Raw genomic sequence first — 18,597 nt, forward strand, 5'->3', positions numbered from 1 at the left:
GGGGAGCGACCCGCCTCCTGAAGAGGCAGCCGGGCGCCGCCAGCCGGTTGTGCTCGGTGGAGGAAGGGCCCAGCAGCAAGACCCAGGCGGAAGAGGCGGTGTCGAGGCTCCGGCCCCGGAAGAAGCGCGCCTTGGCCGCCGGAGCCCAGCATGGGCCGCAAGAAGAAGCAGGAGTCTCGCGCGGCGGCGCTTCGCAGGGTCGTCACTTTCGACGAGGAGAACCGGCGGTGAGTGCAGGGGAAGCGGGCGGCCGGGCGGCAAGCTGCTTCTCCCTCCCCGCGCGAGGCGACGGGCGCGGCTTCCCTGCACGAGGTCTCCCACCCAGAAGTGCCTCTCGCCGCGGGAGGCAGCGGGGTTTCGCGCCCGGAGGGCAACTGCGAAACCCTCGGAAGCAAACCGCGCGAGCACTGCAATCCGAGGGTCTCGTTCACACGTGCAGCGGGACGGGGATGGAGTGGAGTGTGCTTCGACGGGGCGAGGGAAACACATACATAGACAGTGGTACCTTGGTTCTCAGACTTAATCCGTTCCAGAAATCCGTTCCAAAACCAAAGCGTCCCAAAACTAAGGCGCGCTTTCCCATAGAAAGTAATGCAAAATGGATTAATCCATTCCAGACTTTTAAAAACAAACCCTAAAGCAGCAGAACTGTCCAGTAGCACCTTAGAGACCAACTAAGTTTGTTCTTGGGAAAGCTTATACGGTCATACTTCGGGTTGAATATGCTTCATGTTGAGCACGTTCGAGTTGCGCTCCGCGGCAGCCTGGAAGTAACGGAGCATGTTACTTCCAGGTTTCGCTGCTCACGCAGACGCTCAAAATGACATCACATGCATGCGCAGAATCAGCAAAAAGCGACACGCGCGTGCGCAGACGTGCCATCGCTAGTTACGTTTGCTTCTGGATGCGAACGGGGCTCCGGAACGGATCCCGTTCGTATCCAGAGGTACCACTGTACCAAGAGCAAACTTAGTTGGTCTCTAAGGTGCTAATGGACAATTTTTTAATATGTTTCGACTGCATCAGACCAACACTGCTACCTACCTGAACCTAAAGCAGCAATTTAACATGAATTTTACTATCTAACAAGACCATTGATCCATAAAATTAAAGCAATAAACAATGTAGTGCAGTCACACAATCAATCAGTAGCTGAACTGGGTTCCACACAGTCACAAAAAAGCTGCAAAAACAGACCTCAGCTTAACACTCAAATCGGAAGTGTGGCACTCAAAATGGAGCACGTTCGGCTTCCGAAAAATGTTTGCAAATTGGAACACTTATTTCCAGGTTTTTTGCAGTGTTTGGGTTCCAAGTTCTTTGACTACCAAAGCATTTGAGAACCAAGGTACCCCCTGTACACACACAACATTCCCACAAAGCAAACAAGTATAATTATTATTTATTATTATTTATTCAACTTATACACCACCATATACCCGGAGGTCTCAGGGCAGTTCACAACAAGACCATAACATATAAAAATCAAACCAAAAGCAGTAACCCAATACCTCCCCCCACCAGCCACATTCTAAAAGGGTGTTGGATGTCAATAAGATCAACCAAAGGCCTGGTTAAAAAGCAACTTGTTTGCCTGCTGCCTAAAGGTGTATAACCGGCAAATAGCTAGACTGAGTTTTATAATAAAGTCCATTCTGCTTATTTTATCTATTTACTGAATTTCTATACTGCTCAGGTTCCCCAGTTTACAATATAAAACCACAAGCATACCAGAGTAACAAACAAACAAAACACTAATCCTCTCAAACAGTTTAAAAGGCTGTGTAATTAGCCAAAGGCCTAGGAGAAGAGGAATGTTTTTGCCTGGCGCCTAAATGTTTTTTAATGAACGTGCCAGGCAGGCCTCTCTGGGGAGAGCATTCCCCAAATGGGGAGCCACAGCAGAAAAGGCCCACTTTGTGTTGCCCCCCCCTCCAGACCTCTTGGGGAGGAAGCATACGAAGAAGGGCCACATACAATGATTGCAGGGTCCAGGTCAGTTCATATGGGGAGACGTGGTTCTGAGTCGTTTCAAGGCTGTATAGGTCAAAACCAGCCCTTTGAATTTGGCCCGGAAACTAATGTGAAGAACTTAATTCGTTCTGGAGGTCCATTCTTAACCTGAAACTTTTCTTCACCTGAGGTACCACTTTAGCTAATGGGGGCTGCCGCTGCGCGATTTCTGTTCTCATCCTGAAGCAAAGTTCTTAACCCGAGGTACTATTTCTAGGTTAGTGGAGTCTGTAACCTGAAGCATCAGTAACCTGAGGTACCACTGTAATATGCTCAAACCATCTTGTCCCTGTGAATAACCATCCGCCTTCAGGGGCAGCCCTACGTATAATGTGTTGCAGTAATCTAACCTAGAGGTTACCGGAGCATAGATAACAGAAGTTAGGCTATCCCTGTCCAGATTCTAACTCCTGTGTGCACCAGACCCTATAAAGGGAGCTTAGACCATGATGCTGATGGTTTTGTGCTGTTTGTGGCTTTATAAGGTGATTGTGATTGAGAAAGATGGCTTTTGAGCTGCTAGGGGATAGTTGCTCTTCCAGTGTCTCTAACTTGCTCTTTGGTATATTTACTCTTCCCAGGGATTACTTGACCGGGTTCCACAAGCGTAAGGTTGAGAGGAGGAAAGCGGCTGTGGAGGAGATAAAACGCAAACTGAAAGATGAGCAAAAGAAGATGAAGGAAGAGGTATATATTCTGGGCGGGGAGGGATGTATTTTCAAAGCAAACACAATAAAATATCAGACCTTTGTCAGCTTTTCCAATGCTCTGATGAAGTGTCACTGTATTAAGTAATACTGCATGGTTCGTGAAGCTATAGTGAAGCAATGGTTGCCTAGGAACTATTGAATGAGTTTCCTTAGAGTTTCCTCCTGGTCAGAAACGGTTTTTGCCAAGAAATCTGTGGCCCTCTAGATGTTGCCAGGCTACAACTCCCATCATCCCTGACTGATGGCCAGACCTGATGGGAGTTGGAGTCCAGCATTGTTTTTGGGGCCCCAGGTTTCCTATCCCTGCTGGGAGCCTATGACCAACAGAATAGCCTGACAGACAGGATTTCTCAAGGAACATGAGATTTCTACAATGACTGGTTTGGCCCCCAAAAGATCATTTAGGGAGCTGCATTATACTGAGCCAGACTATTGGTCCGGTTAGGTCAGTATTGTCTACATGGACTGGTAGCAGCTCTTGTCTGAAGATGCCCAGGATTGCACATGGGAATGTCAGCATGTAAAGCAGATAGTCTGCAACTGGGCTACATCCCTTGTTGTTTATTACACCCTGATCCTCATGCCTCTTCCAAAGGTCTGGTTCTAGGCTTGCCCTCCTTCTATTTTGACTTGGTCAAAACCTTGAGTCTCCTTTCAGTCCTACTTCTCAGAAGCCTGCCTTCCATTTTCCCTTCGTGCCTTTTAACAGCACACAAGAGTATGCAAAATTGCACTTCTTCACTATCCTGACAACCTATTCCTCCCTGTCTTTCCTACTCATCATCTCATTCTAGACATGCAGCCCAGACCTGTGTTTGTTTACTCCACAGTAAAAAAAGCAACAACCCTGGGATTGCAGGCTTGATGGACACAGTGTTGTTATCTGAGAAAAACTAAATGCTGGAATTTCCCCAGGTAGCTGCTGACTTACTACTTGGCTCCAGAGGAGAAGGCGTGCAAGTTCTGGTTTCTGGGATTTTGGCTGATGTCTCGGATGAGACCAAGCAACTGTTTATCTGAAAGCGTTCTAGTTATTTGGGGCATTTCTTTGTTTTTAGAGGCACAAAGAATACATGAAGATGTTGAAAGAGAGAGAAGAAGCCTTGGGTACGTGTCCTTTCTGAAGGTGTAACCGTTAAAGTTGTCTGTGTTGTTATTTAATGTATTGTTATTTAATCCCCTTTTACATGTGTCGCAAGGGAATTTACAAATGTCAAGACTGGAGACAGCGGCTCATTTTGTGCATCTTTTTGGTTATGTGTTACTGATGGACTTTCCCTCTACTCCACCTTTAGAAGGATAGTTATTGTATGACGTTGCAGGAATCCTAGCAAAGATCAGCCCTCTTGAATGGCTGATGGGATTTGTAGTTCAAATCACCTGGAGCGTATTGGTATAGTTCATTAGAATTCCAAAAACCGTGGCAGAAATCATCTAGTTACAACAAAAAGTAGTTGGGAGTCTCAAGCGCCTGTGTGTATGAAGAAATAGAATATGTAGCAGTTTGTCTGAGAAGTTCAAACTCAGAAGAGTTTATGCCCTAAATTCTCCATCCTTTACGTTGAAGAAACTGTTTTGACACTTGTGATTTCTTTGGGTTCCTTATTTAATCTTCCCAGAGGAAGCTGATGAGCTGGAGCAACTGGTAACATCCCAAACGGAGTCTGTGAGCTATGACCACCCAAACCACACAGTCACTGTTACTACAATCAGTGACTTGGACCTCTCAGGAGCACGTCTGGTGGGACTAAGCACCAACGAGGTAATTCCTCTCTGCAAGCTTGTATGTTCAGCCCAATTCTATTTTTTTCTAGAAGTGTATATTTGTTGATTAACTAACTACTGGAGTTTAGGACTGGCATCTCTCTTAAATTATTTAACAATCCCATGCGTGTGCCATGAAAAAAGGTTGCTGCCCCAAGGAGCCTGCAGCCTAAAATTCAGCATAGAGAAGGCATTGGGGGTGGAAGAATATTCATTCAGTTTGGACCTTGTAGTTGGACTTAATTTCCATGGAGCTTCACATTTGCGTTTTTGAAGACTGAATCTCTGAACCAGCCAAGTTTGAAAATGTTTCATTTCATGAGACGTCTTGTAAGATAGAAAAGCCATCCAAGCATTTTTCAGGGCCGACTGTTTCTCAAGAGAATATGCTATTGCTAAGTAGGAACCGTGTCTCTGTCCAAAGTGGTACTTGGAGAGGTTCAATATAAGCGTCTCTTGCCATATGCTTTGCAACTCCTGCAGTGCTTGACAAGGGAAATCCTCAACATTAGTCACTTGGGATAAACGTGAACAGCTGGAGGGAGGAGCATTTTCTGTGCTGAGTCCTTGCCTCTTTTGGTATCAGCCAGATTCCCACAAGCTGCTTTTTCAGAGCCCAGCACAAGCTCTGTGCTGTTCAGTCAAATCTGCTTTTGATCAGAATTGTTTCTTCAAAATAAAAAAAAAAGATCTTTATATAAACACATGGCTTCACATTCTCTAATGTAGGCTAGAATAAAATGATGGAGTGAGGATCTGTTCCTGGTCCTGCACCATGCTGACTCACATATGGTGCTCTGTGTATTTGAAGGATTTAACATCCTAGATCTCATTAATACCCACAATAGCACTGTATGATAGGCCAGTATTAGAGATGGTGATGAGAGCTTGCATAACAGCACATGGTATCCTTGATTTAAACTGAGGTTTCCTGGCTCCAAGATCACACTGATAGCAACCACACTTAATGAATATGTGCGAGAGGTTTGTACACCCATGCTGCAAGTTCTGATTTACCCTACAAAAGAAGACAAGTCTGATGCAGTAGCTGATTTTGAAACTAGCTTAGTAAGTAAGTAAGTTACTTGTCAAATTGACCCGGGTTCATATATGTTCCCACTAGCAGTGCCTAGATTTCTATGTGGCTCATATGCCTCTTTTTTATTTTTTTTAGGGAGAAGATGCTGGAATGGAAAAAAAAGATGAAGATGCTTCAAGCAAACCTACATGCATCTTTCCTAAGAAATCTAGAGATCCTTTCCTGTCTCAGAGGTAGTTATGATTGGTTAACCATCACCTTTTAACCTTCAAAACCAAGTTCAGAACATCTGTGGCTCTCCCAAGTGCTGCTGGAATGCAACTCATTTCATTCCTGACCATTAGCTATGTTGGTTGGGGCTGATGTGAGCTCAGTATCAGAGGCCCCATGCCTCTGTATTCTGGTTAATTGCCTTGCTGATGGGTTTCCCATAGGGATCTGGTTTGCTTCTGTGAGAACCAGATGCTGGACTATATGGGCTTTAATTCTCATCCACCAGGACTCCTCTTACAGGAGAGCCATAGGGGTTTGCTCTCCCTCAGAGAGATAATTCTGGGGTTGGAAGAGACCCTCCCCCTTGCTCTTTTTCACCCACTCATAAGCCAATCTGTGAACAAACTGTCTTGAATGTCAGCAGTGTGCCAAGGACCTTGAGTCTTAAGGGCAGCCTTGTAAATAAGTTACGTTGCAATCCTACTTGGATTTGCGCCCCATTGAGCTAGATACGACTTACTCCTGGGTAGAAATAGTTTGCACTGTTAGTTACCCAAAACTGCCTCCATGCTGGTGGGCACAGAGGAGAATGCCTTCTTCTGGGGCCGCTGTGGAAGTACAAGGTTGTAACTTTTCACAGCCTGGTTAAGAAAAAAGGAAAGTAAAGCCTTCTAGCAAACAGTGGTGCAGAGAGGACAATGCAAATGTACTGTCTTGCCTTCCTCTGCAACCAGCCCAGAAACCAAGCAGAGTGCTGGAGGAGGAATGGAGAGATCTGCCTCTCCTCAACCATCCCACTCACTCGCCTGCATGGAATTCCTGGTCACCAGTGGCTACTGTGTTGTTAAATGCAACATGAGCTCAATGCTGAAATACCATTATGTAGCAAAAAGGGTTGATAACCATGCTGCACCACAAGAGGGCATTCTCTGCCTTGTCTCAGCGCCATTCACTCACTTTCTAAATTTTTAGGAGGCAAGGAAAAACCATTGTTGTCCAAGCAGGTTTCTGCGTCACACGTGTTCATAGATGAATGTTTTCATTCCACCATTAATGACATTGTTTGTGTTGTAATCTATCCTTTTAAAATACTGTATGTTAGCAAGTGCATTTTTAAAAAGTGTCGCTGTGTGCAGTGCTCCAGTTCAGGGTTCCAGGAAGCCTGATTCACATTCCTCCCTCTCCCACATTCTGTCCAAAATAGTCAGCCAACGTTCTGTGCCCACTGAACATGCTCAATCTTCATTGGGGCTGGGTGTTGTTGTTGTTGTTGTTTTGGAGTTTTGCCTTTATCCCGAACGTGTGTGTATGTTTGGTTGGTTGGTTGGTTGGTTGGTTGGTTAGGTTTTGGTGCCTCTGAAGACCTTTTCCATTCCTGCATCAATTTGCTGTCACATTGCAATGGGTTTCCTTAGGATTAGCACTCGACGAAAGAGGTTGTCAAGGTGGGGGGCTGGATCTAGCCAAGCCTCTTGACCCAGGCTGTTGACTGGGCCGCTGTCCTATGACATCAGATGCTGCTGGGGCTGATGGGAGTTGCAGTCCAAAACATACTGAGAGGACCAGTTTGGCAAAGTTTGGGTTAGCCTGCAGAAATGGCTTGCACGAGACGTGGCGATGGCCACCAACTTAGATGGCTTTCAAATGCAATAAGAGCAATTCACAGAGAACAAGGCTATCAGTGGCTGTTAGTTATGCCTCTATACCCCCTCCAGAACCAGACGCAGCATGTGTCTGGATACCAGTAAGCAGGAAGCAATAGCAAGAGAAGATTGTTGCCCTCCTGCCCTGCCTGCAGTCTTCCAGGGGCATCTGGCTGGCCTGCCACTGTGGGGAAGCAGGATGCAAGACTAGATGAGCCTTTGGCCTGGTCCAAGAGGGCTCTGGTTATGCAGGTCAGAGTTGCCTAGACTGAGGTTGATGGAAAAGGGGGGTCTTAAGGAGAAAAAAGAGGACTGATTAATATTCTTAGTACAGGGGGAGACTCTGGCAGTTTGCAGAGAGAAGAGAGACATCCAATGAGGTTTAATGTTGTTGGACTGCCTATTCCTGTCACCTTTGACTATTGTTTATGTTGGTTGGGGCTCCAACAACAACTGGAGGGCACCACGTTGGCTATCCCTGTTCTTTCTACAAGAAGGAGTGGCTAGAATATGGCATACATAGCATATGACGCTCCCCATGTATCAAGTCAGGCCAATTGGTCCTTGTACAGTCTACGCTGGCAGCATGTCTCGAGCATGGGTCTTACCTGCTATCTGAGATCCCTGGAGATGTCAGGAATTGAACCCACGACCCTCCACATGCCAGCTGTATGCTCATACCACTGAGCTATGCCTTCTCCCAGGTGATTTCCCATCTAGGTAGCATACAGGGCCAGATCTGCCTAACTTCAGCAATAGTGCTGCACCACATGCCTTCCAAACAGAACATGCAGCTGTGCCCTGACAAAGGAGAAGCAAGAAATGGGCGTGGGAAATGTAGCTGGGGCTGAAGCGTTTTATAAATGAAGACTGGGAACTGGTTTGGCTCTGGAATTCATTTATTTGTTCTCCTCCCCGTTACAGGATTTCTTCACTCACGGCCACACTGCATTCCCGTAGCCAGAAAAAGACCAAAGGAAGGCAGGCCAGACACAGCCAAGGATCGAGGAAGAAAGCCCAGAAGCCAAGTACAGGGCGGACGAGCAAGACCCTGCGCCGAAGAATGACGGGCAAAGGGAGGCATTTCCAAGACTGAAGTGAAGACAGTAGCCTGCTACGTTTTGAGAGCTCTGGCTTACTTGGAAAGCTCACTTTGTGTCAGCGATGTCTCTTTCATTCAGAGCTTCAGTGGAAGTGCAAAACTTTCTTGAAACTAGTTCTTGAGCCAAGGAGTGCTGGGCCTGTTGCTTGGAAAAGTAAAATTATTTTTGTGCACAACAGCCTACTTTGACTAAGCAAGTGTGATTGTTGTGTGTAGGCTCATTGCTCTGTAACTCCCCACACAAAAGAAAGAGCAGATGCACTTTTCCCAAGTATTGATAACAGCTAAACTGTTAAATGGTTACGTCTGCATAGAAGTCCAGGGTCTGTCCTTCCTCACTGGGAGTTCTGGTGCTATGAATGCTTAGTGAGTAACCACATAGGCCCCAGGCAAACCTCTTTCTTCTGCCTGCATCATTTTTTTATTTTGTTATATAAATGTCTGTTGGGAGGAAACTTTGTATGCCTTTATTTCTCATGAACTCTTCTGACACTTGGATTGTAGGAGAATCTGCTGGCTACTATTGTTTATAGAGCATCTGCGACAAAGGGCTTTGTAACTCTCTGCTTTACCCTCATAAATGATTTGTGATATTCTCATTTTAGATGTGAAAACACACACAGTTACTTCCTTGTGGTCACAGACAGTGAGTCTACAGCAGAGAAGGGGATGGAAGGCAGGTCTCCCAGATCAAAGGCTGTTGCTCCATCCAAACAAATAGCATGGCCAGGATCCAAGAGCTACTTTAGCTTAGTTGCGTCCCTGGGTTTGCATTTACCTGATGGGATTTTTCAAAGATATTTTTGGTGTCATTTCCCACAATGCCCAAAACCACTCACAGTGTTAGCATCATGCAAACCACTGAGATAGATATTTTTGATTAAGTGGTATATAAATCTTAATTAATAAAACCACAGTGACTGTCAAAATACAAGACATTTGGAGGGGAAAAATTATTACAGAACATCTTAATAAATTCAAATAGGATTTATTAAAGAAATACAGTGTACCCCAGGTTAAGTACTTAATTCGTTCCAGAGGTCTGTTCTTAACCTGAAACTGTTCTTAACCTGAAGCACTGCTTTAGCTAATGGGGCCTCCTGCTGCCGCCGTGCCGCCGGAGCATGATTTCTGTTCTCATCCTGAAGCAAAGTTCTTAACCACAGGTACTATTTCTGGGTTAGCGGAGTCTGGAACCTGAAGTGTATGTAACCCGAGGTACCACTGTAAATCTAGACTTAATAAGTAAGTGCAGAGCAAAATCAAACTTAGCGTGCACAGACACTCACACTCACTAAAGCTAACCCATGCAACAAAAAGCTAGTCCTGCTGTCCTCCAAATGACCAGAAACCTAGAGTCCTAGAATCATAACATTCAAAGGAACCCCAAGGGTCATCTAGTCCAACCCCCTGCAATTCAGAAATTCCAACTAAAGTATCCATGACAGGTGGCTATTTAACTTGTCTTAAATGCAGTGCCAAGGGGGCTGGGGGTCTTATCAATGGGGTAGCCAAAGGAAGCTAGCAGTACCAGCAAAAGGAAAGTGCTGGGGAGGGAAAAGATGGTAAGTCCGGGTATTCCAGCTGCTGCTGCTATTATTATTATTATTATTATTATTATTATTATTATTATTATTATTATTATTATTACTGCTACCACTACATTTATATCTTAGCATTTCTCCAAGGAGCTCCAGATGGTGTACACGCATCTTATCCCTCTCCCCATTTTATCCTCGCAACAACCCTGTGAGGTAGGCTAGGCTTAGAAACTGACTAGCCCAAAGTCACGCTGTGAGCCTCATGGCTAAATGGGGAGTCTATCCCTGGTCGGCCAGGGTCCTAGTCCAGCACTCAAAACTGCAGCGCAACACTGCCTCTCTTAGTCCTTTTCCCCCTAACAACAGACCCTGTGCTGTTATGTAAAGTGTTACAGAATCTCCCCTGAATTTCAAAAATGGAATATCGCATGCATTGATGGGGGTGGAGGATTTCTGGAAAACACGAGGCCCATGTTTCTCTATCTGTAGATCTTATAGCATAGTTCTTCAGATCCTGGACAGTGCTTCTTATCTAGAGCTGGGTGGTGTTAGGAGGAAAGTAATCTCTTCAGCTACTAAAGGCTGGGATTTCATGTGTCATGACCTGGCATTTGCTTCAATATGTCCACTCCACCAATACAGACAGAGCCCCTCAGACGTGTGTGAAGTAGAAATTCATCTGTTGTCTGCCTCTTGTACAGAAGCAGCAGCACAGACTGGGGTCCCCCCCCTTTGAACTTGTAGAACTGCCTTTGAGGTTATTCTCAAAACAGCTGTTCAGCAAACATGTTAAAAATCAGGCTCTACTTTGCTTTTTGGATACTACGAGTCTACGTGGTAGCTGGTATTCATTAGCACTGTTTCTCAATTGGAGGAGGCACCAATTTTTTAAAAATAATGGTGCTTAGAGAAGGATGTGCTGAAGAAAAGCCTCACAGGCCTGTCTAAACATTGCAGGATAATTCATTGCTTATATAGTGTGCATGTTTTGAAATCATAGAAGCCAGTTTTGCAGCAGCAGTTTTCACAAGGGACATACATTTTTTTTTAATTGAGAAAGGGCCAGCAACATTGTATTGCCCACTGACTGACTTCCATATGAAACCACACACACACACCCATAACGGTGAGGCAATATTTAACCTATTCTAGTGGGAATAGCACTTCTAAAGAATTGCGTTCATTCTTGGTCCACTTATAGACCCGGCATTGTCACTGGAGCCCTAGGTGTGGGATGTGATGTAGATAGAAAGGTTGACTGCACTTAGCTGTGTTCTGGCAACCTTTTGATTAGACTGTTGCAATACATTAAACACAAAACTGCCTTTGACTGTCCAGACACTTCAGATTGGGCTAGATCTGAAGGCAGTTGGGCTACATGACCCTCAGGGTCCCTTCCAATTCTACAATTCTTTGATTCGCTTAGTTGAAATGCAGCTGCTTGGCTGCTAACTGGAATGGGCTTCAAGAAACATATTTTTTAAAACGCTGCAGTGGGTGCTGTTCTGTTTCTGCACACAGTTCAAAAGTGCTGGTTTTGCACATTTTAAAACCTGAGACACTCAGGTATGTAAGGACGGTCTTCTCCCACATGTGACTGTGTGAACCTTATATTCATCAACTGAGTCCTCCTGCCTTCTGTGGTTATAATTTACTTATTTTAAAGCACGCATCACCACCCCTCTTTGGACAAAAAAGTCTCTTGGCATGGCTTTCAAATCAGTTAAACACAAGACAAATCCCTGCACTTGGGCTTAAAAGGTCCAACATAAAAGGAAAAGGAGATGAGAGGGAGGAGGAAAAAAGCAAACTCAGGCACCACTTCTTAATAGGTCAGAGAGGCTTATCAGTTGTGACAGCCTGTATATGGAATACCTTTTCTGGGATTCTTGCCCCAAGTTTCTTATCTTTTTGCCATCAGTCAAGAGACCTAGCCTTCATGTCTATGCTGGATTGTCTTAATCTGTCCCATTTGGTCTCGTGCCATTTTTAATTATGAGTTGTATTGTAGAAGTAACAAACAGTGCACCAAGGAACTGGGGGAGTAATTTACTCATGTAAGCAAGATATAGTACGTAGACATTTGTAAACAGCGAGCATAAGTATCCAAAATCCCCCTCACAGGAGGACTAAGAATGTCTGACTGTTAAGGCAACTTGTTTTTTGCCTTCTTTGGTGAGATATTTGGGATTCTTGGATAAGTGTGGGGGTGGGAAGAAGAGAGAACATAAGAAGAGCCTGTTGCATCAGACCAGTGGTCCATCTACTCCAGCATCCTGTTCTCACAGTGGCCAATCAGATTCCAGTGAGAAAGTTGCAAGCAGAATCCAATTTTGAGCCCTCTCTCCTCCTGGGGTTTTCAGCAACTGGTGTTAAGAAGCATTACTGCATCCGACTGTGAAGAGGCATAGTTGTGTGTGTGTCTTGTGACTCCCGATCATATGAGGATTTTTGGTATGCAGCTCATAGGATTAAATATTTAGGCCACTCCTGGTGCATGGATAAATGCAAAAAGCACCATTTTCGTGACAATCAGAAGTATTTCTGCTTTTTCGTTACATCTTCTGCTTTCTAGGTTGCTATAGAACCCTTGCTCTGTTTATTTTTTTTAATAGGGGGTGTAAATGATGTCTTTTATATTTTTCTTATTGGCTATTGGCTGCAGCTAAGCAGCAGTGTTTGGCTCTTGGACAGCCTCTGAAGTGTTTTCTGTACCCCAAAGTTGTTAACTAGCAAAGAGAATGGAAATTGAGTTGGAAAAAGGCCTGATGTTTTGGTGCTAAATGAAGAAATATCAATGGGTTTGCCCTACTTCTGAGTAACTCATAATGGTCTAGTTCCACAGCTCAGTGCTGCTATTTTTTCACTGTTTTATTTAGCCACGTATAATCCTCTGAAACCAGAAGGCATTAGCTTGCCATTGCCTCTGTTGAAATCATACAAGATTGGGGTGAAAATTTCAAATGTCGATTCTTAAAAGAATTTCTGTCAAATGCCAGTGTTTGCGGGGGGGCGGGGAGCAGTCGTAGTCCTGAGTTGCAGCAGCTGGGTGAACATAAGAGAGCTATTCACTCGATTCCTCGTGCCAGCCTAATGAAGTTCTTATATAAAATATCATTTTTATTCCAAACAATAAAAACAAAACAGGGCAACAGTACAAAGCAGTATCAGGGTTACATGAGTGGTCAGAAGATGACATCACTCCTTCAAGCTAGATGACCTAGCCAAAAGCCTAGTGAATTTCAGGCAATATTGTGGCTCTACTGTTCTAAATGTCCCTCATAATTATAATGGTGCAGAGAGGCGGGGGAGAAGTTAAGGGCATGGTGAGCACCCTCAGTTCAGATCCTGGTCTTCTACATGACTGGGCCCCTCCAGAGGCAGTTTTAGGGTAGCATGACCAGTTCAGCTGCACTGGGCACTGCAATGATGATGTAGAAGAGGGGAGTACCAAATTTTAGCGTTTCCCAGGGCGCCGTTGATATTTGAGAGCCCAAAGTCTGCCACTCTCTTGTATGTGAAATTACACTAGCAAAGTAATTCCTGAGCTGAATAGGCGCCCGCAGTAGTTGATGGGGAGCTGAAGATGTCAGCCTTACTCCCACTGCAGTGGAGAATCAGATTCTAGCTAATCTAGAGCTCGTTGCAGTTCTCCACCATAAGTTAAATAGTGGAAGGTTATGGAAAAAGATATGTCTCCTGCACTCCCTCTTATGAAGCCCCCAAGGAGTGAGAACAGCCATGAACATACCAAGCCCTACAGACATCTAGTTGGCCACTGTCCAGAACAGAATGCTGGACTAGATGGATCATGGGCCTGATCCTGCAGAGAAGGCTTATACTCTGGCCTCCTAAACCACACCCTAACCACAACTACTGGCAGTGGAGGAGTATCAGGGATTGCTTACTCACGAGTAGACCCTTACTCACTACTAGACCAATATCTCTGGGTCCAAAGATGCATACTGTGTTTTCACTCTTCGTATTGGATCTGAAGCCTATGGCACTGGTGGTCTCAGGGACGGGAGGGAGGGGTGCGCCTCTTCCTATGGCAGTCCCAGGAGTTCCACTTCCCCCGCCCTGCTCCTCTGTCTGTGCTGCAGTGTGTCCGAGTGATGCTGCGGAGGTGCAGGACCCCAGCTAGTAACATCATCCTTGCCTCTTGCCAACTTAGCCGCATCATAGGATTGCAAGGCCTGTCTGCAGTCGGCCGCCTCCATCTGGGAATCGCCCAGAAATGTGCTTGAATGTGCAATGAATTAGCTTTCCTCTTGATGGGCGGAAGAGCAGCTTTCTGTGGCTGGGTGGTCTAATGAAGAGATGCGCAGGCTTTGCTCTAGTGAGTTTCCCCCTGCGGAGAGCGAGAACAACATGGCCAAGGGTATCGAAGCCAAAGCTTCCATGAGGCTGTCGTCCCACCTTGGGGGGCAGGTAGACTGAGCAACAGAGAAGGGAGGCTCCAGACATGGCTGCAGGGACCCCAGATTTTTTGAGAATTGAAAAGGTCCAAGAAAATGGAGCTAATTTCAGTGGATGCAGCCCATGCAAGTATTCAGGAAAAGGTCCCCTTTGGGTACTGCTGGACTACAACAGTCTCTCTTGGAAGGTGGCGGACTCTCCTTCCTTGGAGGTTTCTAAGCAGAGGTTGGGTGGCCATCTGCCATAGATGCTTTAGATGAGATTCCTGCACTGCAGGGGGTTGGAATATATGACCTTTGAGGTCCCTTCCAACTCTACAATTCTATGATTCTATACAACTCTCATTCTCCCTGGACATTGATTGCCCATGCTGAGTGGGGATGATGATGGGACTTGGAGTCCAATAACACCTGAAGGGTGACTACAGGTTCATCCAGGGAAGGGGATGCCAGGAGCTCATATTCCAACTCTTATGCAGATAGTCCACACCCAGAGTAGCCAACAGGGTGCTCACCAGAGGTCGTTGGACCATAACTCCTATCATCCCTGATCATGCTTGAAGGCACCATCTCACAGGCACCCTGGTCCATACCAAACACATTATCTATGTAATAGAATTGTGGAGATTTTTTTTCAATAAGAAGATTGCATTCCTTTCTGGGCAACCTCCAGGAAGCCCCGTGCCAGTGGTGGGTGAGGCCAGAGGCAGAAACAGGCCAAGCAATGAAAGCTATTGTTGTTACTATTACTTCTGTACAGTAGGCTATATTCTGTGAACACTCACACACCCTTCTCTATCCTCCATCCGGACAAGCAAGAGGGGTTTATCAGAGTTGAAGGTCACATTCCAATCAGGGGGGGAAAAACAACAACACTTGGGGATATGTGAAAGCAGATGTGGTTTTGGAAGAGTTGCAAGGGCCAGACAGAGATGACCAGAGGGCAGGATTTGGCCCCCAGGACTGAGGGTACCCACACTCACATCTTCTGCCTGTGACCAAGATCTCAGAAACTGCTTCTAGTATGTGGTGCCCAATGCTGCAGCTTGAAAGCTAGTGAGAAATACGTCTGAACATCCTTAGAGGGTAGCTTGGAGAGAGCAGGAATGTGGGGCTGCGGCTAGAAGTGCTGGCCTCCCTTTGCAAATGTGACTTTGTTTAGTCTCTCGCACAGGTGCAGGCCCCAGTTCGTTCTACTCATCTGCTCTGATTGGGCTAGTAATTTGCTATTTTGAAAGGCTAATCTGGGCCTTCTGTTGACCCCTTTTTCCCCTCGAAGGGTGTGTTTAGAAATGACAGGTGCACCATTTCCACAAGTGAAGCTGGGATTAGACTGCACTAGGCCAAAACAACAACTGGGTGCAACAAGGAGAAATGAAAGCAAATGGAACAAAGGGAGACAGATATAGTTTGAGTTGGTTTGCACCCAGCCTTTTATTGCATAGGTGTGTGACACAGGTAATGGAAGTTTTTGCAGGTCTGGACAGGAACAGGTTAGCCTTTGAACCTGGCTGTGCATAGAACTTCAATGGGTCTGTTCTGAGCATGACTAACCTTGGATATAACCTTATAGTCTCAGTTCTATGCTGTAGAGCTTACTTGGTCTGTAGATAATGACAGCAGCTTTGAAACTTTACCTTCCAGGGATTCATTTCCAGATTGGACTGTCTGCTGCAAAACCAAAGCTGCACCAAATTCTGATGTGTGTTCTCGTGTGCATACTCAGTTTGCATGGTGCATGATAAGCTGGGTCTCTTGGGCCTTATTGTCACCCGTCTTGAACTCAGAGGACATCTTGGACCACAGCCACCCTTGCTGTTGCACATTTGATGGGAACATCAGCTGCAGTCGGCCAACAGTCATTAAGGAAATCTAGTCCTCCATACTGACGATCATCTTCTTAATAAATCCCCAATAAGCTTTTTCAGGATACAGAGTTTTAAAAACCCTAGTCCAGAGTCAAAACTACACCAATGCACAGGTAACTCATAGAGGCAGGGGAAGTTCACATGCTTTGCATATGAATGTTCTCAATTGCTAGATCCACCATTTTCAGATAAGGATGGGAAACAATATTATCTGAACCCCTGTACCTGCTGTCAGTCAGGCTAGAACTGGGATGGGAAACCTGTGGCCCTCCAGATACAGTTGGACTCTAAATCTCATCAGCCCCAGCCGACATGGTCAATGGTCTGGGATGATGAGAGTTGTAATCTGGCTACATCAGGAGGATCCCAAGTCCCCTAGGCAATACTTGTGTTTAGGTGAACCAGTGGTTTGACCACCAGGCATAACACTACTTCCTGTGTTCCAATCATAGTGCACTCAACAGCAGCAAACACAATCCAGAGCCTTGTGGCATTTTTAGGACTGCTGTTTTAAAATAAGCTCCCCTGGACAGCAATACGTAATATGACTGAGGACAGCATTCTTGCAATGATGATGATGAACTGGATGCCTGAGCAAGATGGAAGGAGGCGATCAGGGGAGACGAATAATCATGGCTGGCCCTTCCATTATTAAGCAGTGAGGTGGTTGCCTAGGCAGCTGATTTTGAGTGTCAGGGAAAGGTCAGCAAATGGTTTAGCTATTTAATTTGACGTTTGTTTTTACTGCCAGGTAAGCGAAGAGGTGTTTATGGGATTTTTGTTTTCCTGCTGAAGGTGCCAAAATAAATTAACTGCCCCAAGGTACTAAGATGCACCTTGTTGGGGGCGGGGCGGGGCTGGAGAGGAGGCGTCATTTGTTGCTGCTCCCTGAACAACCTGCAAAACACATTGCGCCGACCCTCTGAAGAGTGCTAAGCCGAGAGAGCGAGGCAGAGGCTTCCGTGACGGCGAAAGCAGAGACAGAGAACTCCGCAAGGACTCAAAACACATGTGTGGCTGCGTTTGCGTAGATTCCACGTTTCTTTTCCCATTACTTAAAATACTCGGAGCATCAGCGAGACGCTGGTTTGGCACGAAGGCCAAGCGAGCTCACGCTGCAAAGGGAGGGAGAAATCGATCACATCCCCAGCGCCGCTGCAACGTGGCTCGCAAAACATGAAGAGGCGCCGAGCTAATTATGTATAAAACAACGCAACAAAACAAAAGTTTCGACTCCGAAAGTTCCAAGCCCTGATCAACATTCCGGCGGTTTTGATTCGCTACCGAATTAGCCCACCCCCCCTCTCCCAAACAGCCACTTAAAACGTAGTATTCAAATGAAGGCGATTCGTTCAGCCAATGGGAAAGGGGCCGGTGCTTGTATTCTGGGTCCACCTCTCCGTTTGTATTCATTGTTAAAAAAAAAGAGAGCGAGAGAAGGCAGCGGCGGAAGGGCTCCAGCTGTAGTCGCGTGTGTATATATATCTAGGATTGCATTTTGAAGGGTGCGCGCGTTTCTTCTGTTTTCTGTCGGTATGTTTTATTGATAAGTTGCGAGCATATTGATAAGCTTAATTGGGGGAAGCAACACGGAAGTATTTTAGTGGTATCTTCCGAATTTTGATAAACACACGTGAAACTACCTAACGCGCCCCCGCCCCACTCTCGTTTAAAGGCAGAAAGTGGATTGTCAGGTGTTTGTGGCTTCCGCAGGTGATATGATAAAACTTGGTTTTATTGCTGCAGAGGCGTTGCAAATGGGGGCCAAAAAAAAATTGAAGTCCCGCAAGGCTGAGAAGTGAAGAAGCTTTGGAGAGCATGTGTTAATTGTGAGAGTTTGTCTTCTGCAGTACCCACTGCTGTAGGATAAATTCATTTTAACTGGCTTTAACCAAAAATATTATGGTAGTTCTGATTAATACGAAAATGGTCTTTTGATTGATTAGCCAGACTGGATATGGTGCTTTGTGATGTGTGCACGTGATAATTGTATGGTGGTTTGGTCTGTTCTTCACAGCCTTTTGCTTCCCACAGTGGTGTTTGTTATGGATGGATTATTTCTTAAAAGAAGAGCACAGCAACCTCTTTCAAAGAAATAAAATGACTGTGGTGGCTCATAAAATCCAGCACACAGAAATAGTATGTGTCGAAACTCTGAAGAAATATCCTGTTGGTGGTGGGAAACAAATTAGGCCTACGTTTATTTTAAAGTTGGGAAATTGCAATTTTGTTTCATGCTTGGTTCAAGTAACCTCATTTTATTCACCTTATGCCCTCATGAGCACG

General features: G+C 45.5%; 2 protein-coding genes and 1 long non-coding RNA gene across 4 annotated transcripts in view; 2 read left to right on the plus strand and 1 right to left on the minus strand.

The window, feature by feature from the left end:
• LOC310826441 overlaps window positions 1-18,597 on the minus strand; it is a 209,165-nt gene that overhangs the window by 138,668 nt on the left and 51,900 nt on the right. The gene's annotated exons all lie outside the window — the stretch shown is intronic.
• Window positions 76-8,939, plus strand: NOL12 (nucleolar protein 12). The gene is made up of 6 exons (XM_083701200.1): window positions 76-227; window positions 2,595-2,700; window positions 3,782-3,830; window positions 4,343-4,485; window positions 5,662-5,759; window positions 8,307-8,939. The coding sequence occupies exons 1-6, from the start codon at window positions 151-153 to the stop codon at window positions 8,476-8,478; spliced, it is 645 nt and encodes a 214-aa protein (XP_083557326.1). The 5' UTR covers window positions 76-150; the 3' UTR covers window positions 8,479-8,939.
• The window catches only part of TRIOBP (TRIO and F-actin binding protein), a 60,985-nt gene continuing 60,110 nt past the window's right edge, over window positions 17,723-18,597 (plus strand). Inside the window, exon 1 of one of the 2 annotated variants that reach the window (XM_083701107.1) lies at window positions 17,723-17,844. The gene's annotated coding sequence lies outside the window, so the exon portion shown is untranslated. The remainder of the gene's footprint in view (window positions 17,845-18,597) is intronic. The other variant, XM_083701108.1, reaches the window with a different exon arrangement.

The sequence above is a fragment of the Podarcis gaigeae genome (assembly GCF_964106915.1).
Source record: "Podarcis gaigeae genome assembly, chromosome: 10".
Classification (NCBI taxonomy): Eukaryota; Metazoa; Chordata; class Lepidosauria; order Squamata; family Lacertidae; genus Podarcis; species Podarcis gaigeae.